At 41.2% G+C, this 25,616-nt stretch overlaps 1 protein-coding gene and 1 non-coding gene across 2 annotated transcripts in view; both read left to right on the forward strand.

Annotated features, from left to right (window-relative positions):
* The first annotated feature begins 7,138 nt into the window (after positions 1-7,138).
* Positions 7,139-7,225, forward strand: mir194-2 (microRNA mir-194-2). Its single transcript, NR_129896.1, has one exon. It is a non-coding gene; the product is annotated as a microRNA mir-194-2 (primary transcript).
* Positions 7,226-15,460: 8,235 nt separating this feature from the next.
* The window catches only part of ehd1 (EH domain containing 1), a 30,047-nt gene continuing 19,891 nt past the window's right edge, over positions 15,461-25,616 (forward strand). Inside the window, exons 1-3 of the mRNA XM_062965458.1 lie at positions 15,461-15,542; positions 18,142-18,564; positions 23,577-23,674. Coding sequence (XP_062821528.1) covers positions 15,529-15,542; positions 18,142-18,564; positions 23,577-23,674 — 535 coding nt within the window. The 5' untranslated portion in view covers positions 15,461-15,528. The remainder of the gene's footprint in view (positions 15,543-18,141; positions 18,565-23,576; positions 23,675-25,616) is intronic.

A 25,616-nucleotide genomic window follows, 5' to 3' on the forward strand; every position in this document is an offset into this window, starting at 1 on the left:
CATAGCTAGTATTTTATAATCAATATAATAAATCAAACACAGAAATAATCCTTAGAATGTGCCTACCTACTGTGATCGAGGTGACCACCCTCCCCCCCAGGACTTTGTAAAAGATAGTTCAAAAATCAAGACTTTATGTTCTATATTCCATATATTTATAGTAGAAGGTGATTGAGACTTTTTACTGGAGTTTACTGTGGTTTACTAAAACTCTGCACTCTGAGGCAAGAGATAACAACTTCATGAATTGTAAAATCATGCTGCTAAAACTCCACTTTTATGAATTTCCATATTGGGTTCCACAGATGTTGTGAACTTCGTTCTTATCAAATGTTTTCAATTGTTTATATCATTCATGATTCCCCTTTATGCAATGTAACCCACCTTTATGGATTCTCCCTTATTTCCTTGAAATCTATCTATCTGCCTATATGTATTTGTACTCTTTGGGATCCCCGGAAAATATGTATTTTTCCCAGCAGGGTTTATATTCCAACTTTATTTTATTTTTCATTTTATTTCATATAATTGTCAAGTCATGAAATCAAATAGGAAATATTTTGAACTCAACCTGAACCCCAGAACCCATCCCAGTTCCTATGACCCAGGCTTCCCTTCCCAAAAACAAAAGGATAATCCGCCACAGCTTAACCCAATCAAATTCAGATTGCATGGACAATATAGGGCTTGAGTCGCCGAATTCGGAGTATTGACCTAAAGGTGATTCGCCCCCAAGGCAAACATTGTCATATCTCCTCCAAAGGGAAATCCAGGACACCTCAGGAAGGCGCCCTGCAGAGCCTGTCAATTGTGGCCCATCACCACCCATCTCTACTTCCACCCCTGACACCCCAAGGCATATCTAAAATCTGTATATGTGACAGAAACCCGGACATCCTTGATTGCTGCCACTAATCCCTTTAGAAATCGGTCTAGCAGGAATTAATCCGATATTTCCTGCTCAGTCACTTCATTGTTTCAATAACTCCCGCCTTCTCCTTCCTGATTGGCTCGAGTGGGGACAAAAAGCAGCTCCCTATTGGGCCAACAGAGCAAGGCGGGAAACGAAAGCCCGCCTCGTTCAACCTCCTAGCCTATCAGCGATCAGATGGGCGGGGGAGCGGGGCGGGAAATTCAAAGGGCTGTCAGACTGAAATTTTGTATAAATATGGCTTTATTTTGATTATATGGTACCCTAGTAGACTGAATGATCACTACTAGAGTCCTTTTCAGCTGAATCGCTCAATAAAGACTCCTTGGCGGAATTTTCCTTCAACTTTGGCGGACCTTCTTCATTTCGGCTTCAGGTTGTATTGCGGCTCATATTTTCCTATTGGCTCCGCCAAGGTCCGTTCTCTCAGGACCGGATCGGCTCCCTCCTTAAGGGCCCGATCCCCTAAAACGCGGTCGACAACACTACCACTATTCAGTTTTCCACCTAATCACCAGGCAATTGGATACATTTCTGCCGACAATGAACAAGTTTTCTGAAGCCGTCACGGAAAAAGTCGACACTCAGTTTCCACAACCGGCGTCTCACAGTCCCTATTGTGCACAGATCTTCCAATAGCCAAGCAAAGCAATTCTTGTCAAATTTCACACATTCTTGTGAAATGCCAATTATGCTTGAACTTTCTCTCTGAGTGATACGACAATCGTCCTGAATCAATCTGTCAAACTTTTGCTTGTGAAACTCAGTGGTTGCTGTCACAGGACATCCAACTCTTCAGACGTTCCCACCTCAACATCTTTAAACTTACTCACCTAATGACAATACAATCCCCATAAACAGTTTGCATTCTCTGATGGATCTTCTTTGGAGTGACACCTTCTGCTGTCATGTCAAGAATTCAGTGACTGCACGTTGCTTATTGACCGACCGTCTGCTCAGGGTTCCATACTTGGCACTTTAACAACACAACCATCTGCCTTTTAGTAAAAGTTTTTGTAGTCAATGCTATCGTTACATTGCGATGTTTTGGTGCTAAATTTGTAAAAACAGTAATTGCTCCATAACTTTATGATGTATTGGAATGCTTTTTATGGTCGATTTGTTGTAAAACATGATGTTTTGATGCTGTTTGTAAAATCATAACGTAAGTTGACGTTTAATAGGCTTTTCCTTAATCCCTCAATACTATCCAGTAGGTATGTCCAAAAAATCCTTTTGAATCTTATATCGGATTGATATGTTTGTCATTGGTTTTCACGACCACCATCACTACGTTGCTGTGAGTTAGCAATTAGCCATCTTGAATAGAATTTCATTTTATCTATTTACTAGGTATGTCCAAAAAATCGTTTTGAATCTTATATCGGGTTGATATCGGATTGTTCTCGCTTTTTGAAACACATTCAGATACGTTGTCTCACGGCACAACCAGCAATGTAATTTGAATCATCGTTGGCCCATTCTCTAATTGTCTCTTAATGTTTCGTTAATTCCCCCCCCCCCCAAAAAAAATTAAGTATATTTTAAAAATATTTTTAATTTTTTGTTTGTTTCTGCAACCTACCTTGAATGGGAGCTTAGCGCAGCCGGCCTTCTTGCTTATATATATCAAGGGAATTTATAGCTTTCAAAGTTTCCTGTGTCTGCAAATGTCCACCATTTTCGTGGATTTCCAGCCACAGAGACAAAGATACACAAGTCGAAGAGGGACTTTCACAGTGATAAAAACCCAATTGAACAGGAATAAGACGTTCAAACCAGGAACAGGTTTCTTCAAATATTAAAAAAAATAGTGTATTATAAAAAGTTACGAAAATTCACCAAAAATCGTAGGGTACAGGAAACGTTCTGCAATTTGTTGAGCTAAGAGTGTTGAATGTGTTCTCACACTGCACCAAATTTGATGAGGATAGTTCCAGAAATGAGGGCGGGAGAGCCCTGTAAAAGTCCCCCCCCCCAGGTGCCGGTTTTTTTGGCGATTGCGCATGCGCGCCCGCCAAAATGTTTTTAGAAACATTTAGAATCATTACGAATTTTCAGAAATATCCGAAATTTTTGGGTGAAAAAAATCGGAAATAGTTTCTATTTTGAAGCGCCGGCACCCCCTACTTTAGAAACGAGAATTGAAACATTTTTTTCATCGATCGGACATGCCTAGTAGCTAGTTTCCCGATTGTCTGAACATGTGCAGAGCCAAACAAGTACACTTTGGAACACTCCGCTGCAGGCTCAAAGGAAACGAATAATATTTTTGCCTGGGGGTCCTCAGCAACACCAGTACCTACAACGGCTATAAATCAAGGTGAATTCTGCCCCAAAATTCTGGTATTTTTCTTGGGTTTTCTGTGTGCCAAGTGTGGTCCAGGGCCATTGTCTTGATGCAGGGTGAACTACAACTTCCATCATTTTGACTCAATCCTGAAAACTCCACCAGTATGTTTAGTTACTGCTCACTAAATATAAATGGTTCCTTTCTGTAATGAAGTATGAATTTTTGGTTTACAATGTTATGCTTAATTGTGTGTTTGTGCTTTAAAAGGGTAAGTATTACAGTTATTGCTTCTCTGCACTCAGAGGCTGGTTGCCATGGAGAAGTAGGCGGAGCCAACTGCCGTTTTGTTGAAGAAGTGCAGAGTTTTATAAAGGGATTCAGTCTGTGCTCTGATGAGGCACAGGGAAGACTGATCCTAGGTTGAGGGGATCAAGGAGACTCAATTGTTCATTTTGAGTCGGTTTAAAATAAGTTTGGTGATTTATTTAATGTAGTCTGTGTCCTGGTAAGGAACAGAGAATCTGTGATTGTATATCACAGGGTGACTGTGGTTTAAAAGTAGCAGAGGAAGAAGTTCTAACTACTTTAAGTAAAAGAAATGACACTTTAGGGAGTTTGACTCACCTCATTCTAGTATTGTAACTGTTAATAAAAGTGCCTCTAAGTGAGAAACAACATTGTAACCACTAAGCTCTGTGCCTGAATAAACTTGTTATTGTTCCCCAACATCTAAGCCTCTGTCGTATATATTATAAACCAAGTTGCGTTACCATCTAAAGTGAATAAGAAGAAGAAAGAAAGAAAAAAGCAAATTACAGTACCAATAAAATTACATTAATGGAAGCATCCGTAGGTTAAATGTTTTTGAATATTTACATAAAGCTCAAATTTAAGTGCGGTCTTAAATTTTTTCAGTCTTAAAAAAAAGGGCGGAAAAACTAGGCTTATACTCGAGTATATACAATAAATATAGATCTTTTTCAATGAGACCGGGCCGAGGGGATCGAATCCACTGCCCAGGCCTTGTGATGAACTTTGAATCCCTGGACGGCTTATCAAATATTTACTGCCGGAGAATCATTAACTTCCCAAAGGATGTTTTTCCGTCTCCATTGGGAATCTGCTTGGATTGGCTTCAAGGTGAGGTCCGTTCTCTCCTATTTCCAACATTTTCCTCCTTTCGCCCCTCGATTCCTTTGCTTGGAATCCCGTCTCGGAGTGCGTCTACACTCCAGGGTTAATCCAGTTTGATACCACTTGAGCCACCATGGCTCAATACTGTGGGATCATAGAAGCTTAACTTTAGCCTCCTCTGCCAAACGATAACTTCCAGGATTCCATACCAGTGAGCCTTTACATTGAAAGTGGGGTCAAACTGGGTTAACTCGAGAGTGTAGACTCCCCGATGCTACTAATGGGATATATTGCTAAGGTAGGATTTGAGTGAATTATTATTATTATTATTGTTGTTGTTGTTGTTGTTGTTGTTGTTGTTGTTGTTTTTGATGGAGAATTCCAGACAGGAAACAATCATGGCCAGCTAACGCTTCTTTCTCCCACCCTGGTCATTATTCCTTCTTCTTCTTCTTCTTCTTCTTCTTCTTATTATTATTATTATTATTATTATTATTATTGTATTTATTGATGGTCTTCCTGTTCTGTATTTCACTACTTTCAGGACAAGTTCACTTTGACTTCAGTGGGTTTTTGATGGAGAATTCCAGACAGGAAACAATCATGGCCAGCTAACGCTTCTTTCTCCCACCCTGGTCATTATTCCTTCTTCTTCTTCTTCTTCTTCTTCTTCTTCTTCTTCTTCTTATTATTATTATTATTATTATTATTATTATTATTATTATTATTGTATTTATTGATGGTCTTACTGTTCTGCTTTTCACTACTTTCAGAGCAAGTTCACTTTGATTTCAGTGGGTTTTTGATGGAGAATTCCAGACAGGAAACAATCATGGCCAGCTAACGCTTCTTTCTCCCACCCTGGTCATTATTCCTTCTTCTTATTATTATTATTATTATTATTATTATTATTATTATTATTATTATTGTATTTATTGATGGTCTTACTGTTCTGCTTTTCACTACTTTCAGAGCAAGTTCACTTTGATTTCAGTGGGTTTTTGATGGAGAATTCCAGACAGGAAACAATCAGGGCCAGCTAACGCTTCTTTCTCCCACCCTGGTCATTATTCCTTATTATTATTATTATTATTATTATTATTATTATTATTATTATTATTATTATTGTTGTTGTATTTATTGATGGCCTTACTGTTCTGCTTTTCACTCATTTCAGAACAAATTCACTGCATTCCAGACAGGAAGCAATCAGGGCCAGCTAACGCCTCTGTCTCCCACCCTGGACATTATTATTATTATTATTATTATTATTATTATTATTATTATTATTGTATTTATTGATGGTCTTACTGTTCTGCTTTTCACTACTTTCAGAACAAGTTCACTTTGACTTCAGTGGGTTTTTGATGGGGAATTCCAGACAGGAAACAATCAGGGCCAGCTAACGCCTCTTTCTCCCACCCTGGACATTATTACTTCTTCTTCTTCCTCTTCTTCTTCTTCTTCTTCTTATTATTATTATTATTATTATTATTATTATTATTATTATTGTTGATGGCCTTACTGTTCTGCTTTTCACTCATTTCAGAACAAGTTCACTTTGACTTCAGTGGGTTTTTGATGGGGTATTCCAAACAGTAAACAATCAGGGCCAGCTAACACCTCCCAACAAAAAAATTCTCTCAGGCAAGAAGCAGCCAAGCTTTGAAGCTGCCAATGGCAACCTTCGCACTTTCCTCCAACAGACAAAAGAGTTCTTTCTCCCACACCCTGGATAATTATTCCATAGATACATATGGAATCGTTTCCGACAGACCTCAAAACCTCAGAGGATGCCTGCCATAGATGTGGGCGGAACGTCAGGAGAGAATGCTTCTGAAAAACTCACAAGCCAGTGATTCCAGCCATGAAAGCCTTCGACAACATAGGTTTCCACCTTGAGGCCTTGACAAGATATTATTATTATTATTATTATTATTATTATTATTATTATTATTATTGACACAACGATGTTGTATGACACAGCAAACAAGATAGACATGCTGGATTTCGTTTCACAAAATCACAAGTCGAACACTTCCCAAGTGTCTAGGACTGTGTGATGTGTTTTCGGATGATGCGTGCAGATCCCAGTTGGGTGGCCTTTTGCAGTTGGCAGATCGTGATTTTGTCAATGTCTGTTGTTTCCAAATGCCAGCTGAGATCTTTTGGCACGGCACCCAGTGTGCCGATCACCACTGGGACCACCTGCACTAGTTTCTGCCAGAGTCTTTGCAGTTCAGTCTTGAGGTCCTGAGAGCGGCTGAGTTTTTCCTGTAATTTTTCATCAATGCAACTGTCACCTGGGATGGCGACATCAATGATCCAAACCTTTTTCTTTTCCACAACTGTGATGTCTGGTGTGTTGTGTTCCAGCACTTTGTCAGTCTGGATTCGGAAGTCCCACAGTATCTTTGCGTGCTCATTTTCCAATACTTTTGCAGGTTTGTGATCCCACCAGTTCTTTGCTGCTGGGAGGTGGTACTCGAGGCATAAGTTCCAATGAATCATTTGGGCCACATAGTTGTGCCTCTGTTTGTAGTCTGTCTGTGCGATTTTCTTACAGCAGCTGAGGATAGGATCAATGGTTTCGTCGGTTTCCTTGCACAGTCTGCATTTTGGGTCATCAGCTGATTTTTCAATCTTGGCCTTAATTGCATTTGTTCTGATGGCTTGCCATTATTATTATTATTATTATTATTATTATTATTATTATTATTATTTTCATTGTTGTTGTTGTTGTCATCTTCTTCTCCAGGTCACGAATGCCACCGATGTGTATGGTTCCCATCGGCTGTAACAGCAACTCCATGTGGAAGCAGTCCGGCCGTTCCAGTGGAGCGGCTGTTATAGTCGGTGGGGGCTGCAAAAGACCCCGGGAGATCAAGACAACCCAAGGTGCGACAAATCCGACACCATTGTGAGCATCATGTGCAGGTTGGTGCAAGAGAGCATTTCCAGTCCTCTGTACACATAACAAAAGTGAAAATATGTATGTCGTATGTGACTGGTTTGTCCACTTCAACAGACAAGCTCCCACTTCCACAAACAACTATCTCTCCCATTGCTCCCAATGGTCTTCTCTCCAATGACATTGCAGGTTATGGCGAGTACCGTGAACATGTCCAAGAGCCCTGCCAATGTCCTCCACAAACACCACACTGCCCACCACCCATAGTAAAAGGGATAATTTCATCCTAGATTTTATGTTTCTTCCACCACAGACATCCCAGTGTTCCCTATTCTCGCAACTTGTATGGAATTTGCATAACCCCGCCCACTGCCTCTCCTATAACCCTTTCCTATGCCACACAGCAAACAGAGGAATTGATCAGCAACTGAACATCTATAAATAAATATATATAAATACAGTAGAGTCTCACTTATCCAAGCTAAACGGGCCGGCAGAAGCTTGGATAAGCGAATATCTTGGATAATAAGGAGGGATTAAGGAAAAGCCTATTCAACATCAAATTAGGTTATGATTTTACAAATTAAGCACCAAAACATCATGTTATACAACACATTTGACAGAAAAAGTAGTTCAATACGCAGTAATGTTATGTTGTAATTACTGTATTTACGAATTTAGCACCAAAATATCACGATATATTGAAAACATTGACTACAAAAATGGCTTGGATTATCCAGAAGCTTGGATAAGCGAGGCTTGGATAAGTGAGACTCTACTGTATATATATAGACTAGCTGTGCCCGGCCACGCGTTGCTGTGGCGAAGTGGTGGTGGTAGTGGTTAAAAATTGTTGTGTAATTTTTATTTGACGTTATTTGTATTTTTTAATTAATTTTATTGTAAATTATCTTTTTATTTATTATATTTTATTATTTTCTTGTATTATTTTTAGTTATTTTCTGTTATTATAGTATTTCATTGTATTAATCTTTTGGTGTTTTAATTATTTTTAGTGTTTTTTATCATTTTTTTATTGGGTTGCTAGGAGACCAAGTCGGAGGAGCTTAGCCTTCTAACTGGCAGCAATTGGATAAAAGCAATTATTCCTCTCCCTCTAATTAGGACTTTATTTTTCTTTTCTTTTTGTTGTATCAACCCTGAGGCGTGGATGATGGGTTGTGTTGTCAAATTTCGAGGTTGGGGGGCCTGTAGTTTTGTTGTTTTGTCGGTCGCCGTGATGCCATCACTCTTTTATATATATAGATATATAAACATATATAAATAATTAAATAATTCTTATGATTTATAGGAGTTGTAGGGACTGGGATGTATAGTTCACCTGCAATCTAAGAGCACTCTGAGATCCACCAAAGATGGAATTGGACCAAACTTGGCATACAAAGTCCCTATGACCAGCAAAAAATACTGGAGGTCTTTGGGGAAAATTCACCTTGATTTGCGGGAGTTGTAGTTCACCTCCATCCAGAGAGCACATTCAACCCCACCGATGATGCATCCAGAGCAAACTTGCCCAACATCACAAACTTTAAGTCCTGACCGGGCATGATGTGAGTTGTAGTTCACCCACAACTTAATGCATTTTGTACAATTAAGAAATTGAGATTGTGAAATAACCCGGCAAAGCTGGGTAACACAAGCTAGTGGCATAATAAATCAAGCATTATATTGCTTGCTTGCTATAGCAGACATTCACCACTAGGTGGTGGGCTCGGACAGTGTTTTTATATATAAAATATAATAATAATAATAATAATAATAATAATTATTATTATTATTATTATTATTATTATAAATGCAGACTGTGCAAGGAAACCGACGAAACCATGGATCATCTCCTCAGCTGCTGTAAGAACATTGCACAGACAGACTACAAACAGAGGCACAACTATGTGGCCCAAATGATTCATTGGAACTTATGCCTCAAGTCCCACCTCCCAGCAGCAAAGAACTGGTGGGATCACAAACCTGCAAAAGTATTGGAAAATGAGCACGCAAAGATACTGTGGGACTTCCGAATCCAGACTGACAAAGTTCTGAAACACAACACACCAGACATCACAGTTGTGGAAAAGAAAAAGGTTTGGATCATTGATGTCGCCATCCCAGATGACAGTTGCATTGACGAAAAACAACAGGAAAAACTCAGCCGCTCTCAGGACCTTAGGATTGAACTACAAAGACTCTGGAAGAAACCAGTGCAGGTGGTCCCGGTGGTGATGGGCACACTGGGTGCCGTGCCAAAAGATCTCAGCCGGCATTTGGAAACAATAAACATTGACAAAATCACGATCTGCCAACTGCAAAAGGCCACCCTGCTGGGATCTGCACTCATCACCCGAAAATACATCATAGTCCTAGACACTTGGGAAGGGTTCGACTTGTGATTTTGTGAAACGAAATCGAGCATGTCTATCTTGTTTGCTGTGTCATACAATATAATAATAATAATAATAATAATAATAATAATAATAATAATAATAATAATATTCCCTGCGCCCCGCAGTGATGTTGACCGGCTATATCTGATCAAGGGGCAGAGGACTCTTACAAGTCAAACAAGCAGTCAAAGAAGAAGAACATGCAGACAAAGAATCAGTACAAGAAAACCGCACTACAAACTAGAGCTTACAAGTAAAACAAGCAGTCAAAGAAGAAGAACATGCCCTGGCAGAATATGTAAAGCAAAGTGAAGAACCCGCTTTGATTGAAGTCAAAAATCAGAAACTCCTCAAAACACAGCAGACAAAGAATCAGTACAAGAAAACCGCACTACAAACTAGAGCTTACAAGTAAAACAAGCAGTCAAAGAAGAAGAACATGCCCTGGCAGAATATGTAAAGCAAAGTGAAGAACCCGCTTTGATTGAAGTCAAAAATCAGAAACTCCTCAAAACACAGCAGACAAAGAATCAGTACAAGAAAACCGCACTACAAACTAGAGCTGATAGCTGGCACAACAAAACATTGCATGGGCAGTTCCTCACGAATGTTTTCAACACATCGTGATATTTTGGTGCTAAATTTGTAAATACAGTAATTACTACATAGCATTACTGCGTATTGAACTACTTTTTCTGTAAAATTTGTTGTATAACATGATGTTCTGGTGCTTAATTTGTAAAATCATAACCTAATTTGATGTTTAATAGGCTTTTCCTTAATCTCTCCTTATTATTCAACATATTCGCTTATCCAATGTTCTGTAGGCCCGTTTATGTTGGATAAGTGAGACTCTACTGTAATTGTGTTTTATAACAATTATAATAATTATTTATATAATACATATATGATATAATATTAAATGTAATTATAATAATTATACTTGTTATTGTGTCAATAATAATAACAATAAGGGATATATAATATAATATTAAACATAATTATTATAATTGTCATTGTGTCAATAATAATAACAATAAGATATATATAATAATAATAACAGTGTTTTATTTCTAATATATAATATAATATTAAATATGATTATAATAATTGTGATTGTGTCAATAATAATAACAATATGATATATATAATAATAATAATAGTGTTTTATAATTATAATTATTTCTAATACATATATAATATGTTAAATATGATTATAATAATTGTCATTGTGTCAATAATAAAAACAATAAGGGATATAATAATAATAATAATAATAATTTTGATCTTGTCACAAAATCCTCTGTCATGGGACTTTTTGGGGCCCAGAAAGTGTCGTCCTTGTTCTCCGAGAAGAAAAGCTCCTTTTGATGCAAACCATGTGCTTTTTGTAAAAAAAAATCACATGATTTCAGCCTGCAGTAAAATACAATACAATTCTATCATTAATGCAGCAAGAGAGAAGAATTTCCAATATGAGTGTAAGTCGTGAAGCACCTACACTCTTGAATTAATGCAGTTTTGAGACCACTTTACATTTATTACATTTATTATTTTACTCTATGTATTATTATTATTACATTTATTATTTTACTCTGTTATTGTTACTATTACATTTATTATTTTTCTCCATTATTGTCATTATTATTTATTACATTTATTATTTTATTCTATTATTATTGTTACATTTATTATTTTAGTGTATTTATTACTATTGGATGGATACGTAATCACATGTACATTGAAGAAGGTGAAAATAATGAATTAATCAGAGTTGGACAGTCTCATCTTCAATGGCAGTTTTATGTAAATATTCAAAAACATTTCACCTACTGATGCCTCAATTAATGTAATTTTATTGTTACAGTATCTATTTTTATTTTTATTTTTGAAATTTACCAGTTGCTGCTGCATTTCCCAACTCGGCTTATACTCGAGTCAATAGGTTTTCCCAGTTTTTTTGTGGTCAAATTCGGTGCCTCGGCTTATATTTGGGTCGGCTTATACTCGAGTATATACGGTAATGCAGTTTGTAAAATATATTATTATTATTATTAAAGAAAAAATACATATCAAACCAAATTATAATTATTTGTCATGTCAGAAGCGAATTGAGAATACAGCTATAATGTATTTTAAAAGACACATACAAAGTTAAAACATTGGCGTTGTACTAAATGTCCTTTGACCAGAAGCCTGCCACTTTTGGACTCTTGCTTGCTGAGGTGTTCCTACAAGTATCTCTGTAGATCGGTGGTTCCCAAACTTATTTGGCCTTCCGCCCCCTTTCCAGAAAAAATATGACTCAGCGCCCTCTGGAAAGGGGGGGCGTGGCTTAGAGGGGTGGGCGTGGCTCCTGCTCAAGTGGGCGGGGCTGAGCCTCTCCCTTAGTCCAAGATGCAGGGCTGGGAGGGGGAGGTGGGCGGGGCCACAAATGGGCGGCCAGGACTGGGGTGGGCGGAGTTACGAGTTCTGAGTCAGGGCTGAGCATCTATCCCTGTCCAGGACACAGGGGGCGGGGCTAGATGAGGGGGTGGGGCCTCTATACCCCGCCCTGTGTTCTAACAAGCACCTCAGGGGAGGTATAGAGAAGCTCTTGGGAAGAGGCCCCGCCCCTAGCCCCGCCCTTTAGTCCTAAAAGGCCTCTCAGGAGAGGTATAGATGCTCAGCCCTGTCTCAGGCTCTTGGAAGGAGACCCCGCCCCCTTCCCTAGCCCCGCCCTTTAGTCCTAAAAGGCCTCTCAGGAGAAATATAGAGGCTCAGCCCTGGCTCAGGCTCTTTGAAGGAGGCCCCGCCCCCTTCCCTAGCTCCGCCCTTTAGTCCTAAAAGGCCTCTCAGGAGAAATATAGAGGCTCAGCCCTGTCTCAGGCTCTTGGAAGGAGGCCCTGCCCCTTCCCTAGCCCCGCCCTTTAGTCCTAAAAGGCCTCTCAGGAGAAATATAGAGGCTCAGCCCTGTCTCAGGCTCTTGGAAGGAGGCCTCGCCCCCTTCCCTAGCTCCGCCCTTTAGTCCTAAAAGGCCTCTCAGGAGAGATATAGAGGCTCAGCCCTGTCTCAGGCTCTTGGGAAGAGGCCCCGCCCCCACCCCTAGCCCCGCCCTTTAGTCCTAAAAGGCCTCTCAGGAGAGATATAGAGGCTCAGCCCTGTCTCAGGCTCTTGGGAAGAGGCCCCGCCCCCACCCCTAGCCCCGCCCTTTAGTCCTAAAAGGCCTCTCAGGAGAGATATAGAGGCTCAGCCCTGTCTCAGGCTCTTGGGAAGAGGCCCCGCCCCCACCCCTAGCCCCGCCCTTTAGTCCTAAAAGGCCTCTCAGGAGAGATATAGAGGCTCAGCCCTGTCTCAGGCTCTTGGGAAGAGGCCCCGCCCCCACCCCTAGCCCCGCCCTTTAGTCCTAAAAGGCCTCTCAGGAGAGATATAGAGGCTCAGCCCTGTCTCAGGCTCTTGGAAGGAGGCCCCGCCCCCTTCCCTAGCTCCGCCCTTTAGTCCTAAAAGGCCTCTCAGGAGAAATATAGAGGCTCAGCCCTGTCTCAGGCTCTTGGAAGGAGGCCTCGCCCCCTTCCCTAGCTCCGCCCTTTAGTCCTAAAAGGCCTCTCAGGAGAGATATAGAGGCTCAGCCCTGTCTCAGGCTCTTGGGAAGAGGCCCCGCCCCCACCCCTAGCCCCGCCCTTTAGTCCTAAAAGGCCTCTCAGGAGAGATATAGAGGCTCAGCCCTGTCTCAGGCTCTTGGGAAGAGGCCCCGCCCCCACCCCTAGCCCCGCCCTTTAGTCCTAAAAGGCCTCTCAGGAGAGATATAGAGGCTCAGCCCTGTCTCAGGCTCTTGGAAGGAGGCCACGCCCCCTTCCCTAGCTCCGCCCTTTAGTCCTAAAAGGCCTCTCAGGAGAAATATAGAGGCTCAGCCCTGTCTCAGGCTTTTTGAAGGAGGCCTCGCCCCCTTCCCTAGCCCCGCCCTTTAGTCCTAAAAGGCCTCTCAGGAGAGATATAGAGGCTCAGCCCTATCTCAGGTCTTGGAAGGAGGCCCCGCCCCCTTCCCTAGCTCCGCCCTTTAGTCCTAAAAGGTCTCTCAGGAGAGATATAGAGGCTCAGCCCTGTCTCAGGCTCTTGGAAGGATGCCCCGCCCCCACCCTTAGCCCCACCCTTTAGTCCTAAAAGGCCTCTCAGGAGAAATATAGAGGCTCAGCCCTATCTCAGGCTCTTGGAAGGAAGCCTCGCCCCCACCCTTAGCCCCACCCTTTAGTCCTAAAAGGCCTCTCAGGAGAAATATAGAGGCTCAGCCCTATCTCAGGCTCTTGGAAGGAGGCCCCGCCCCCTTCCCTAGCTCCGCCCTTTAGTCCTAAAAGGCCTCTCAGGAGAAGTATAGAGGCTCAGCCCTATCTCAGGCTCTTGGAAGGAGGCCCCGCCCCCTTTCCTAGCTCAGCCCTTTAGTCCTAAAAGGCCTCTCAGGAGAGATATAGAGGCTCAGCCCTGTTTCAGGCTCTTGGAAGGAGGCCCCGCCCCCACCCTTAGCCCCACCCTTTAGTCCTAAAAGGCCTCTCAGGAGAGATATAGAGGCTCAACCCTGTCTCAGGCTCTTGGAAGGAGGCCCCGCCCCCTTCCCTAGCTCCGCCCTTTAGTCCTGAAAGGCCTCTCAGGAGACATATAGAGGCTCAGCCCTGTCTCAGGCTCCTGGAAGGAGGCCTCGCCCCCACCCTTAGCCCCACCCTTTAGTCCTAAAAGGCCTCTCAGGAGAGATATAGAGGCTCAGCCCTATCTCAGGCTCTTGGAAGGAGGCCCCGCCCCCTTTCCTAGCTCAGCCCTTTAGTCCTGAAAGGCCTCTCAGGAGAGATATAGAGGCTCAGCCCTGTCTCAGGCTCTTGGAAGGAGGCCCCGTCCCCTTTCCTAGCTCAGCCCTTTAGTCCTGAAAGGCCTCTCAGGAGAGATATAGAGGCTCAGCCCTATCTCAGGCTCTTGGAAGGAGGCCCCGTCCCCTTTCCTAGCTCAGCCCTTTAGTCCTGAAAGGCCTCTCAGGAGAGATATAGAGGCTCAGCCCTATCTCAGGCTCTTGGAAGGAGGCCCCGCCCCCTTTCCTAGCTCAGCCCTTTAGTCCTGAAAGGCCTCTCAGGAGAGATATAGAGGCTCAGCCCTGTCTCAGGCTCTTGGAAGGAGGCCTCGCCCCCTTTCCTAGCTCAGCCCTTTAGTCCTGAAAGGCCTCTCAGGAGAGATATAGAGGCTCAGCCCTATCTCAGGCTCTTGGAAGGAGGCCCCGCCCCCTTCCCTAGCTCCGCCCTTTAGTCCTAAAAGGCCTCTCAGGAGAGATATAGATGCTCAGCCCTGGCTCAGGCTCTTTGAAGGAGGCCCTGCCCCCTTCCCTAGCTCCGCCCTTTAGTCCTACAAGGCCTCTCAGGAGAAATATAGAGGCTCAGCCCTATTTCAGGCTCTTGGAAGGATGCCCCGCCCCCACCCTTAGCCCCACCCTTTAGTCCTAAAAGGCCTCTCAGGAGAAATATAGATGCTCAGCCCTGTCTCTGGCTCTTGGAAGGAGGCCCCGCCCCCACCCTTAGCCCCACCCTTTAGTCCTAAAAGGCCTCTCAGGAGAGATATAGAGGCTCAGCCCTGTCTCAGGCTCTTGGAAGGAGGCCCCGCCCCCTTCCCTAGCTCCGCCCTCTGTGTCCCAACAAGCACCTCAGGAGAGGTATAGATGCTCAGCCCTATCTCTGGCACTTGGGAAGAGGCCACAAAGGACAACCCCACTCTCGACAAACCTTGTCACGAAGGTAAAGAAATGCTTAAGGTTCTAGAACCCCGGTTCTAGAACCTGGTTCTGTTCACAAAGTAGCTGGGTTCCGGCTCAACCGCTCGCGCTGCAAGGACACATGAAGGAGCCGAAATGGATGAAGGGACCTCAGGTGACGCTCCGTCTTTGGGTATTTTAGTCGGAATTCAATGGGTGCAAACTATCGAGTATTATAACACTCCCATGTTTGATTCCATTTTAATAACATTTATCTGGCTTCCGGTTTGGAACCGTCCATTGTTTTTTGGTCTTAGCGTGGTTAGCCACTTTGAGTGTATCTATTAATATTATTATTATTATTATTGACACAAAGACAGTAGTAATAATAATAATAAATTATATTATATTATATTACTAAGTTAGGGTTTATTATTATTATTATTGACACAAAGACAGTAATAATAATAATAATAAATTATATTATATTACTAAGTTAGGGTTTATTATTATTATTATTGACACAAAGACAGTAATCATAATAATAATAAATTATTATATTATATAACTAAGGTAGGGTTTATTATTATTATTATTATTATTGACCCAAAGACAGTAATCATAATAATATATTATTGTTATTATTATTATTATATTACTAAGGTAGGGTTTATTATTATTATTATTATTATTGACACAAAGACAGTAATAATAATAATAATAAATTATATTACTAAGGTAGGGTTAATTATTATTATTATTATTATTATTGACACAAAGACAGTAATAATAATAATACAGTAATAATAAATTATTATATTATATTACTAAGGTAGGGTTTATTATTATTATTATTATTATTGACACAAAGACAGTTATAATAATATATTATTGTTATTATAATATTATTATTAAGGTAGGGTTTATTATTATTATTATTATCACAAAGACAGCAATAATAATAATAATATATTGTTATTATTATTATATTACTAAGATAGGGTTTATTATTATTATTATTATTATTGACACAAAGACAGTAATAATAATAATAATAATAACTTATTATATTATATTACTAAGGTAGGGTTTATTATTATTATTATTATTATTACTGTCTTTGTGTCAATAGTAATAATAATAATATAATAATATAATATAATATAATATAATAATTATATAATAATTATATAATTTATTATTATTATTATTATTATTACTGTCTTTGTGTCAATAATAATAATAATAAACCCTACCTTAGTAATATAATATAATAAGTTATTATTATTATTATTATTGACACAAAGACAGTAATAATAATAATAATAATAATAATAAATTATTATATAATTATTATATAATTATTATATTATATTACTAAGGTGGGGTTTATTGTTATAAAATGGCCATTTTATTTTTATAAAATGGAACATGGCCAGACAGCCCAGAAAACTCGCAGCAACCCAAACATAATAATAATAATAATAATAATAATAATAAAACTACCTTAACAATATATTACAATAATATATTATTATTACTGTCTTTGTGTCAATTATTATTATTATTATTATTATTATTATTATTATTATTATTATTATTAAGGAGACTCAAAGCAACTCTATATGTCATAGCTCAATGCTACTGAATCTTGGGAGTTGTAGTTGGACAACGTCTCTCTTGCCTCCCTTAACTATAACTCCCTTGAGACATGACGTCAGAGAAGTGGGCGGGGACTTGAATGCCAGAGCAGTGGGCGGGGATTTTAAAAAAATGCTAGATAGATGGGCGGGGCTTTGAAAGTTGTCATGAAATGGGCGGGGATAGAACGTTGAGGTGAGAAGGGAGCCAATCAGCCGTTGGCCATAGAAAATGGGCGGGGATAGAACGTTGAGGAGAGGAGGAGCTGGGGGGTTTTACGTCAGAGAAGTGGGCGGGGATTTAAAAATGCTGGATCAATGGGCGGGGCTTTGAGTGCTGTGGAGAAATGGGCGGGGATAGAAAGTTGAGGAGAGGGGATTACGTCAGAGAAGTGGGCGGGGATTAAAAATGTTAGATCAATGGGCGGGGCTTTGAATGCTGTAGAGAAATGGGCGGGAATAGAAATGTTAAGGAGAAGGGATTACGTCAGAGACGTGGGCGGGGATTTAAAAAAAAGTTAGATCAATGGGCGGGGCTTTGAGTTCTGTGGAGAAATGGGCGGGGATAGAAAGTTGAGGAGAGGGGATTACGTCAGAGAAGTGGGCGGGGATTTAAAAAAAAGTTAGATCAATGGGCGGGGCTTTGAGTGCTGTGGAGAAATGGGCGGGGATAGAAAGTTGAGGAGAGGGGATTACGTCAGTGAAGTGGGCGGGGATTTAAAAAATGCTCGATAAATGGGCGGGACTTTGCTGTAGAGAAATGGGCGGGAATAGAAATGTTGAGGAGACGGGATACGTCAGAGAAGTGGGCGGGGATTTTTAAAAGGCTCGAGCAATGGGCGGGGCCTTTGCTGTGGAGAAATGGGCGGGAATAGAAATGTTGAGGAGACGGGATACGTCAGAGAAGTGGGCGGGGATTTTTAAAAGGCTCGAGCAATGGGCGGGGTTTCTGTGAAGAAATGGGCGGGGATAGAACGTTGGGGAGAAGGGGACCCAATCAGCAGCCGAGTGCGCGTGCCTCTCTGGGCGTGGTCTGTATAAAGGCAGCGCCCCTCGCGGCGCGCGGGCCAGTGAGGCGTGAGGCGCCGCCGGGAGAGGAGCGTGCGCGCGAGTGATTGTTCTTATTTACCTCAGTGGGGGCCTCGACGATGTTCAGCTGGGTGAGCCGGGACGCGCGTCGGCGCAAGGAGCCGGAGCTGTTCCGGACGGTGTCGGAGGGCCTTCGGCAGCTGTACGCGGGGAAGCTGCTCCCGCTGGAGGAGCAGTACCGCTTCCACGAGTTCCACTCGCCGGCGCTGGAGGGCGCGGACTGGGAGAGCAAGCCCATGGTGCTGCTGGTGGGCCAGTACTCCACCGGGAAGACCACCTTCATCCGGCACCTGCTGGAGCAGGACTTCCCGGGCATGCGCATCGGGCCCGAGCCCACCACGGACTCCTTCATCGCCGTCATGGGCGGGGAGGCCGAGGGCGTCGTGCCCGGCAACGCCCTCGTCGTCGACCCCCGGCGCCCCTTCCGCAAGCTCGGCGCCTTCGGAAACGCCTTCCTCAACAGGTAGGCCTTGGAAGTTACTTTTGTCACACACACAGGCCTTGGAAGTTACTTTTTCACACCCCGAGCCATTGAAAGTTACTTTTAAGACCCCTCCATCCCATGGAAGTTACTTTTTTAGACTCACATTCCATGGAAGTTACATTTTTAGGACTCCCCATGTCATGGAAGTTACATTTTTAGACTCACATCCCGTGGAAGTTACATTTTTAGGACTCCCCATGTCATGGAAGTTACCTTTTTAGACTCACATCCCGTGGAAGTTACTTTTTAGGACCACCCCATGCCATGGAAGTTACATTTTTAGGCTCTCATGCTATGGAAGTTACTTTTCTTAGACCTCCATCCTTTGGAAGTTATTTTGTTACACCCCGAGCCAGTGAAAGTTACTTTTTAGGACCCCTCCATCCCATGGAAGTTACTTTTTTAGACTCGCATCCCATGGAAGTTACTTTTTAGGACCGCCCCATCCCATGGAAGTTACTTTTTAGACTCACATACCATGGAAGTTACTTTTTAAGACTCACATCCCATGGAAGTTATTTTCTAGGACCCCCCCCCCCCCCCCATGCCATGGAAGTTACATTTTTAGACCCTCATGCCATGGAAGTTACTTTTTGGGACACCCCCATGCCATGGAAGTTACTTTTTAGGACCCCCCCCCCATGCTATGGAAGTTACTTTTTAGGACCACCCCATGCCATGGAAGTTACATTTTTAGACCCTCATGCCATGGAAGTTACATTTTTAGGCCCCCATGCCATGGAAGTTACTTTTTAGGATTCCCCATGCCATGAAAGTTACATTTTAGGTCCTCATGTTATGGAAGTTACATTTTAGGACCCCCTATCCCATGGGAATCGCTTTTTTAGACTCACCTCCCATGGAAGTTACTTTTTAGGACCCCTATGCCATGGAAGTTACTTTTTAGGACCGCCCCATGCCATGGAAGTTACATTTTTAGACCCTCAGGCCATGGAAGTTACATTTTTAGACCCTCAGGCCATGGAAGTTACTTTTTAGGACCCCCATCCCGTGGAAGTTACTTTTTAGGACCTTCATGCCATGGAAGTTACATTTTAGGACCGCCCCATGCCATGGAAGTTACATTTTTAGATCCTCATGCCATGGAAGTTACTTTTGAGGACCCCCATCCCATGGAAGTTACTTTTTAGGACCCTCAGCCCTTGGAAGTTACTTTTTTTAGACCACCATCCTTTCAAAGTTACATTTTAGGACCCCCCCCCCATCCCATGGAAGTTACTTTTTAGGACCTTCATGCCATGGAAGTTACATTTTAGGACCGCCCCATGCCATGGAAGTTACATTTTTAGATCCTCATGCCATGGAAGTTACTTTTGAGGACCCCCATCCCATGGAAGTTACTTTTTAGGACCCTCAGCCCTTGGAAGTTACTTTTTTTAGACCGCCATCCCTTCAAAGTTACTTTTTAGGACCTCCAATCCAACCCTTTGAAATTACTTTTTAGGACCCCCCCCCCCCCCATTGGTGCTTAATTTGTAAAATCATGACCTAATTTGATGTTTAATAGGCTTTTCCTTAATCTCTCCTTATTAGCCAAGTTATTCGCTTATCCAAGTTTCTGCCGGCCTGTTTCGCTTGGATAAGCGAGACTCTACTGTACTGAAATTGGAGAGAGTGAACAAAAGTAACTTTTTCCTTCACAGGAACATAGAATCCTAGAGTGAGAAAGAGACCCCAAAGGCCATCCAGTCCAGCCCATTTTTGCTAAACACTACATTTTTTAATAATACATTTTAATATGTTGTTGTTTTGATGATGTGTCGGCATCAAATTGTTGCCAATTGTACGCCGCCCTGAGTCCCTTCGGGTGAGAAGGGCGGGATAGAAATATTGGAAATAAATAACACTATTGATGCAGCCTAGAATCGCATTGGCTTGTTTTGCGGCAGCATCACACTGTTGTCTCGTGTTCGATTTGTGGCCTACTTGGATTCCTAGACTTCATTTTGACCATTTTCAAGTCCAACCTCCCCGGTCCTATAGTGTGGTTTTTTTTATTGCCAATGGGCTGTACCGTACATATTTGTGTCGACATTAATTTTTATTAGTTTGGGCGCAGCCTTAATCTGTTACAGTCATCTGGTGGTGCTTTGGGTTTTGCCTCTGACTCCAGAATGAACCGATTTTGCTTTCTCTTTTCGATTTCACTGGGGATTGAAATGATCTTTCATTCTTGGCCCCAGTTGCAAAGTCTGGCCATGTTCCCGTTGAATTCCCCTTGGCATCCGAAGGGGCTTTAAAAGCACAGACACACCAGAGCATGAAACACGTACCGCTGACCATTGTTTGCTCTGCTGTCACCAATGGCATTCAACAGCTTGCACAGTTTCTCCTGTTGAGACCAGAAGGAACTTATAGGTTGTGTTAAGTGTAACTTCACCCGTGAATATGAGTGTATTCATGTTGTGCTTTTGTATGGAATTGCTGTTCATTTTGTGTAGTTTCATTCGTTTGGTCTCACTTTTGTATTTGTTCCCGCTAACAAAAATGCGAACAGAATTTTTGTTTAGCTTACGAAAAAAACAAAATTTTTCGGACCATTGGCTGCAATGGGAGGACTTCCGAGGCTCACCCCCTATTATTAATAATATTATTATTATTATTAATACCCATTATTATTATTAATACCCATTGGCACACATCAGATGTCATGGGGAGGCACTCCTCTCCCAGACTCAGCTTAGGGACCCAGGATAGCTATTGTTATTAATATTATTATTATTATTATTAACACCCATTGGCACACATCAGATTTCATGGTGAGGCACTCCTCTCTCAGACTCAACTTATGCCCCAGGATAGCTATTGTTATTAATATTATTAAGACCCATTAGTACACATCAGATGTCATGGGGAAGCACTTCTCTCTCAGACTCAGCTTAGGTCCCAGGATAGCTATTGTTATTAATATTATTATTAACACCCATTGGCACACATCAGATGTCATGGTGAGGCACTCCTCTCTCAGACTCAACTTAGGGTCCCAGGATAGCTATTGTTATTAATATTATTAATATTATTATTAACACCCATTAGTACACATCAGATGTAATGGGGGAAGCACTCCTCTCTCAGACTCAGCTTAGGCTTCCAGGATAGCTATTGTTATTAATATTCATATTAATATTATTATTAACACCCATTGGCACACATCAGATGTCATGGGGAAGCATTCCTCTCTCAGACTCAACTTAGGTCCCAGGATAGCTATTGTTATTAATATTATTATTAACACCCATTGGCACACATCAGATGTCATGGTGAGGCACTCCTCTCTCAGACTCAACTTAGGTCCCAGGATAGCTATTGTTATTAATATTATTATTAACACCCATTGGCACACATCAGATGTCATGGTGAGGCACTCCTCTCTCAGACTCAACTTAGGTCCCAGGATAGCTATTGTTATTAATATTATTATTAACACCCATTGGCACACATCAGATGTCATGGTGAGGCACTCCTCTCTCAGACTCAACTTAGGTCCCAGGATAGCTATTGTTATTAATATTATTATTATTAACACCCATTGGCACACATCAGATGTCATGGTGAGGCACTCCTCTCTCAGACTCAACTTAGGGTCCCAGGATAGCTGTCGTTATTTATATTAATATTAAGACTCATTAGTACACATCAGATGTAATGGGGAAGCACTCTTCTCTCAGACTCAACTTAGGGTCCCAGGAGATAACTATTGTTATTAATATTAATATTAAGATCCATTGGATCACAACAGAAGTAATGGACCTAAAAAAGGGCTGAAAAACTCAGCTTATACTCGAGTGTATACGGTATATACATAACAAATAACTAGGGGAGGCTTGAAGAAGGTTGCTACTTCCAACAAATACAACTACAGTAGACTCTCACTTATCCCACATAAACGGGCTGGCAGAACGTTGGATAAGCGAATATGTTGGATAACAAGGAGAGATTAAGGAGAAGCCTATTAAACATCAAATTAAGTTATGATTTTACAAATTAAGCACCAAAACATCATGTTATACAACAAATTTGACAGAAAAAGTAATTCAATTTGCAGTTATGCTACGCAGTAATTACGGTATTTACCAAATTCGCACCAAAATATCATGATGTATTGAAAACATTGACTACAAAAATGCGTTGGATAATCCAGAAGGTTGGATAAGTGAGACTCTACTGTATTGTTATTACTACTATTAATAATATTATAAAAATACTATTAAAATATTAATAACAATATTATTCACAATCCTAATATTATTGATACTATTTTAATTCATAATAATAACCCTATTATTACTATTGTTGACTTCATGAAGAGTGTCTTGGCTCCACCATATCCACTCTTGGAACCACCATTGGGCAGGATTTGCTCCATCCATGAGCTGAACTGGTCCAGGAAAGTCCCCTGAACCAGTTTAGGAACTGTCTCGGTTGTCCTTTTCTCGCTGCCTGGCATGACCCACCTCTCTGGGGAATTTGCTGCCACTTCCTTTCTCTTGACTGTAAGCGTTGAGAAATAGCAGAAGATGTGGATCTTATTGTAATAATAATAAAACTTTATTTATGCGCCGCCACCGTCTCCCCGTGGGGACTCGGGGTGGCTTACATGGGGCAGAGGCCCAAGCAACATCGAACAAAACGTAGGCAACAAATAAAAATAAAAATTGTATTCAGAGACCTCCTGAAAGGAAATCCAAATTTTGCTAGGCTTGTGTGGACTGAGACAGAACCTTCTCCCATCTTTCCCCCTTAGTCTCCTGTTTTTAACATTTTATGCTGCATGTTGATTTTAATGACTGTTTTATTGATGCTGATGTTTTTATTGTTGGGATAATTGTGTTATTGTTTTGTTATTATATTGTTGTATCGGGCAAGGCCCCATGTAAGCCGCCCCGAGTCCCTTCGGGGAGATGGGGCGGGGTATAAAAATAAAGTTATTATTATTATTATTATTATTATTATTATTATTATTATTACAGGTTCATGTGCGCCCAGCTCCCCAACCCCGTCCTGGACAGCATCAGCATCATCGACACACCTGGGATCCTGTCGGGAGAGAAGCAGCGGATAAGCAGAGGTACGTCTCAAATTTTGCATGACTTGTGTACATAAATCTTGCATTATAGTTATTACCATATATACTCGAGTATATGCTGATGCAAATATAAGCCAAGGCACCTAATTTTATCACAAGAAAACTGGGGAAAATTAACTCAAGTATAAGCCGAGATTGGTAAATTTCAGAAAAACAGAAACCAATAAAAGTAAGTAAACGTTTCTTTGTATACCGCCCTCTCTCCCAAGAGGGACTCAGGGCGGTTTCCAATATAAAATCAGCGTAAAACATTGTACAATAAACACTGAAACACTATAAAATGCTATAAGAATACAAAAAAAATTGACTAAAACAATCACATAAACTGAAACAATATAATCACATTAAATTACATTAATTGAGGCATCGGTAGGTTAAATGTTTTTGAATATTTACATAAAACTCTAATTTAAGATAAGACTGTCTAACTCTGATTAAATCTTTATTCTTGTCTTCTTCAATGTAAATGTGCTTATGTATCCTTTTAATAATAATAGAGTGAAATAATAAATGTATTAACAATAAAAATAGAGTAAAATAAATGTAATACCAACAATAAAAATAGAGAAAAATAATAAATGTACCATATATACTTGAGTATAAACCAGCCAGGTTCCTCACTTGAGTATAAGCTGAGAAGGGCTTTTTCAGTCCTAAAAAAGGGTTGAAAAACTAGGCTTATACTCGAGTATATACAGTACATCTGTATTTTCATCTCAATTACCATTATACACACTATCTGAAGTTTTGAAAATTCCATATATCCTCAATAATGGAAAAGCACACACACTTACTGTGACGTCCAAACTGGTATTATTATTACTAGCTTGGGTACCCGGCATTGCCCAGGTTATTATAAAGAGTCAATTTTTTAATTATACGAAGGTTGTGGGTGGACTACAACTCACATCATGCCAGGTTAACCCCCCAGAAACGCCATCAGTACTTAAAGTTTGTTATGTTGGGCAAGTTTCCTCTAGATGCATTAGGTGAACTGCCACTCCCTCAAATCAAGGTGAATTTTCCCCAAAGACCTCCAGTATTTTTTCCTGCTCATGGGGCCTCTGTGTGCCAAGTTTGGTCCAGGTCCAGTGCTGGTGGAGTTCAGAATACTCTTGGATTGCAGGTAAACTATACATCCTAGGACTTACCACTCTTTGCAAAGTTAATATGTTCCCTGCTTCGGTTGCAAAGTCTCCTTACCCTCATGCCTTGCGGTTCTTTGCTTTTCTTCAGTTTTCCAGCTTAAACACTCTGATTCATCACAATTTTTTTTTCTTTCCCGGAGGATTCTGCAACTCTAAACCCGATGAATGCAGACATTTTTTTCATTCCTAGGCACAGAAAACCTAATCATTTTTTCCATCTTTAAAATTGGCTGCAGAAACACTCTTCCTCTCTCTGTGCTAAACATTTCCAGGAATCCGCTGCCTTTTGCTCCTAGTACTGCCCATTCCTTTTGGCCAAGTAGGAATAGCATTCTGAGCTGGTTGTCGAGAGCCTGGCCCTTGTAATTGGGGAAAGGCTCCTGCTCCTTGGAAAGGAAGAACGTGGCTGCGAATGCCAAGTGTCCCGGTCAGGGAGACAGCTAAATATAGCATCTTCTCTCCTAGATGCTGTCCGACTGTTTATTATCATAGAATGCGCTCTCTCAACCTGGTGCTGTTCTCAGATGCTTTTGCACTGCTGCCATTATTATTATTATTATTATTATTATTATTATTATTATTACTTTTCTCTACACAAAGGAGACTCCAAGCTACTATGTATCTATCTATTTATTTATTTGTTGTGTCAGAAGCCAATTGAGGATACAGTTATAATGTATTTCAAACACAAACAAAGTTTACAACGTTGGCATTAAACTAGATTTCCTTTAAGCAGCTGGCCACTTGGGGTTCCCCTGGCATTGCTCTGGGAAGGT

This window comes from Anolis carolinensis, unplaced genomic scaffold (assembly GCF_035594765.1).
Source record: "Anolis carolinensis isolate JA03-04 unplaced genomic scaffold, rAnoCar3.1.pri scaffold_14, whole genome shotgun sequence".
Taxonomy (NCBI): domain Eukaryota; kingdom Metazoa; phylum Chordata; class Lepidosauria; order Squamata; family Dactyloidae; genus Anolis; species Anolis carolinensis.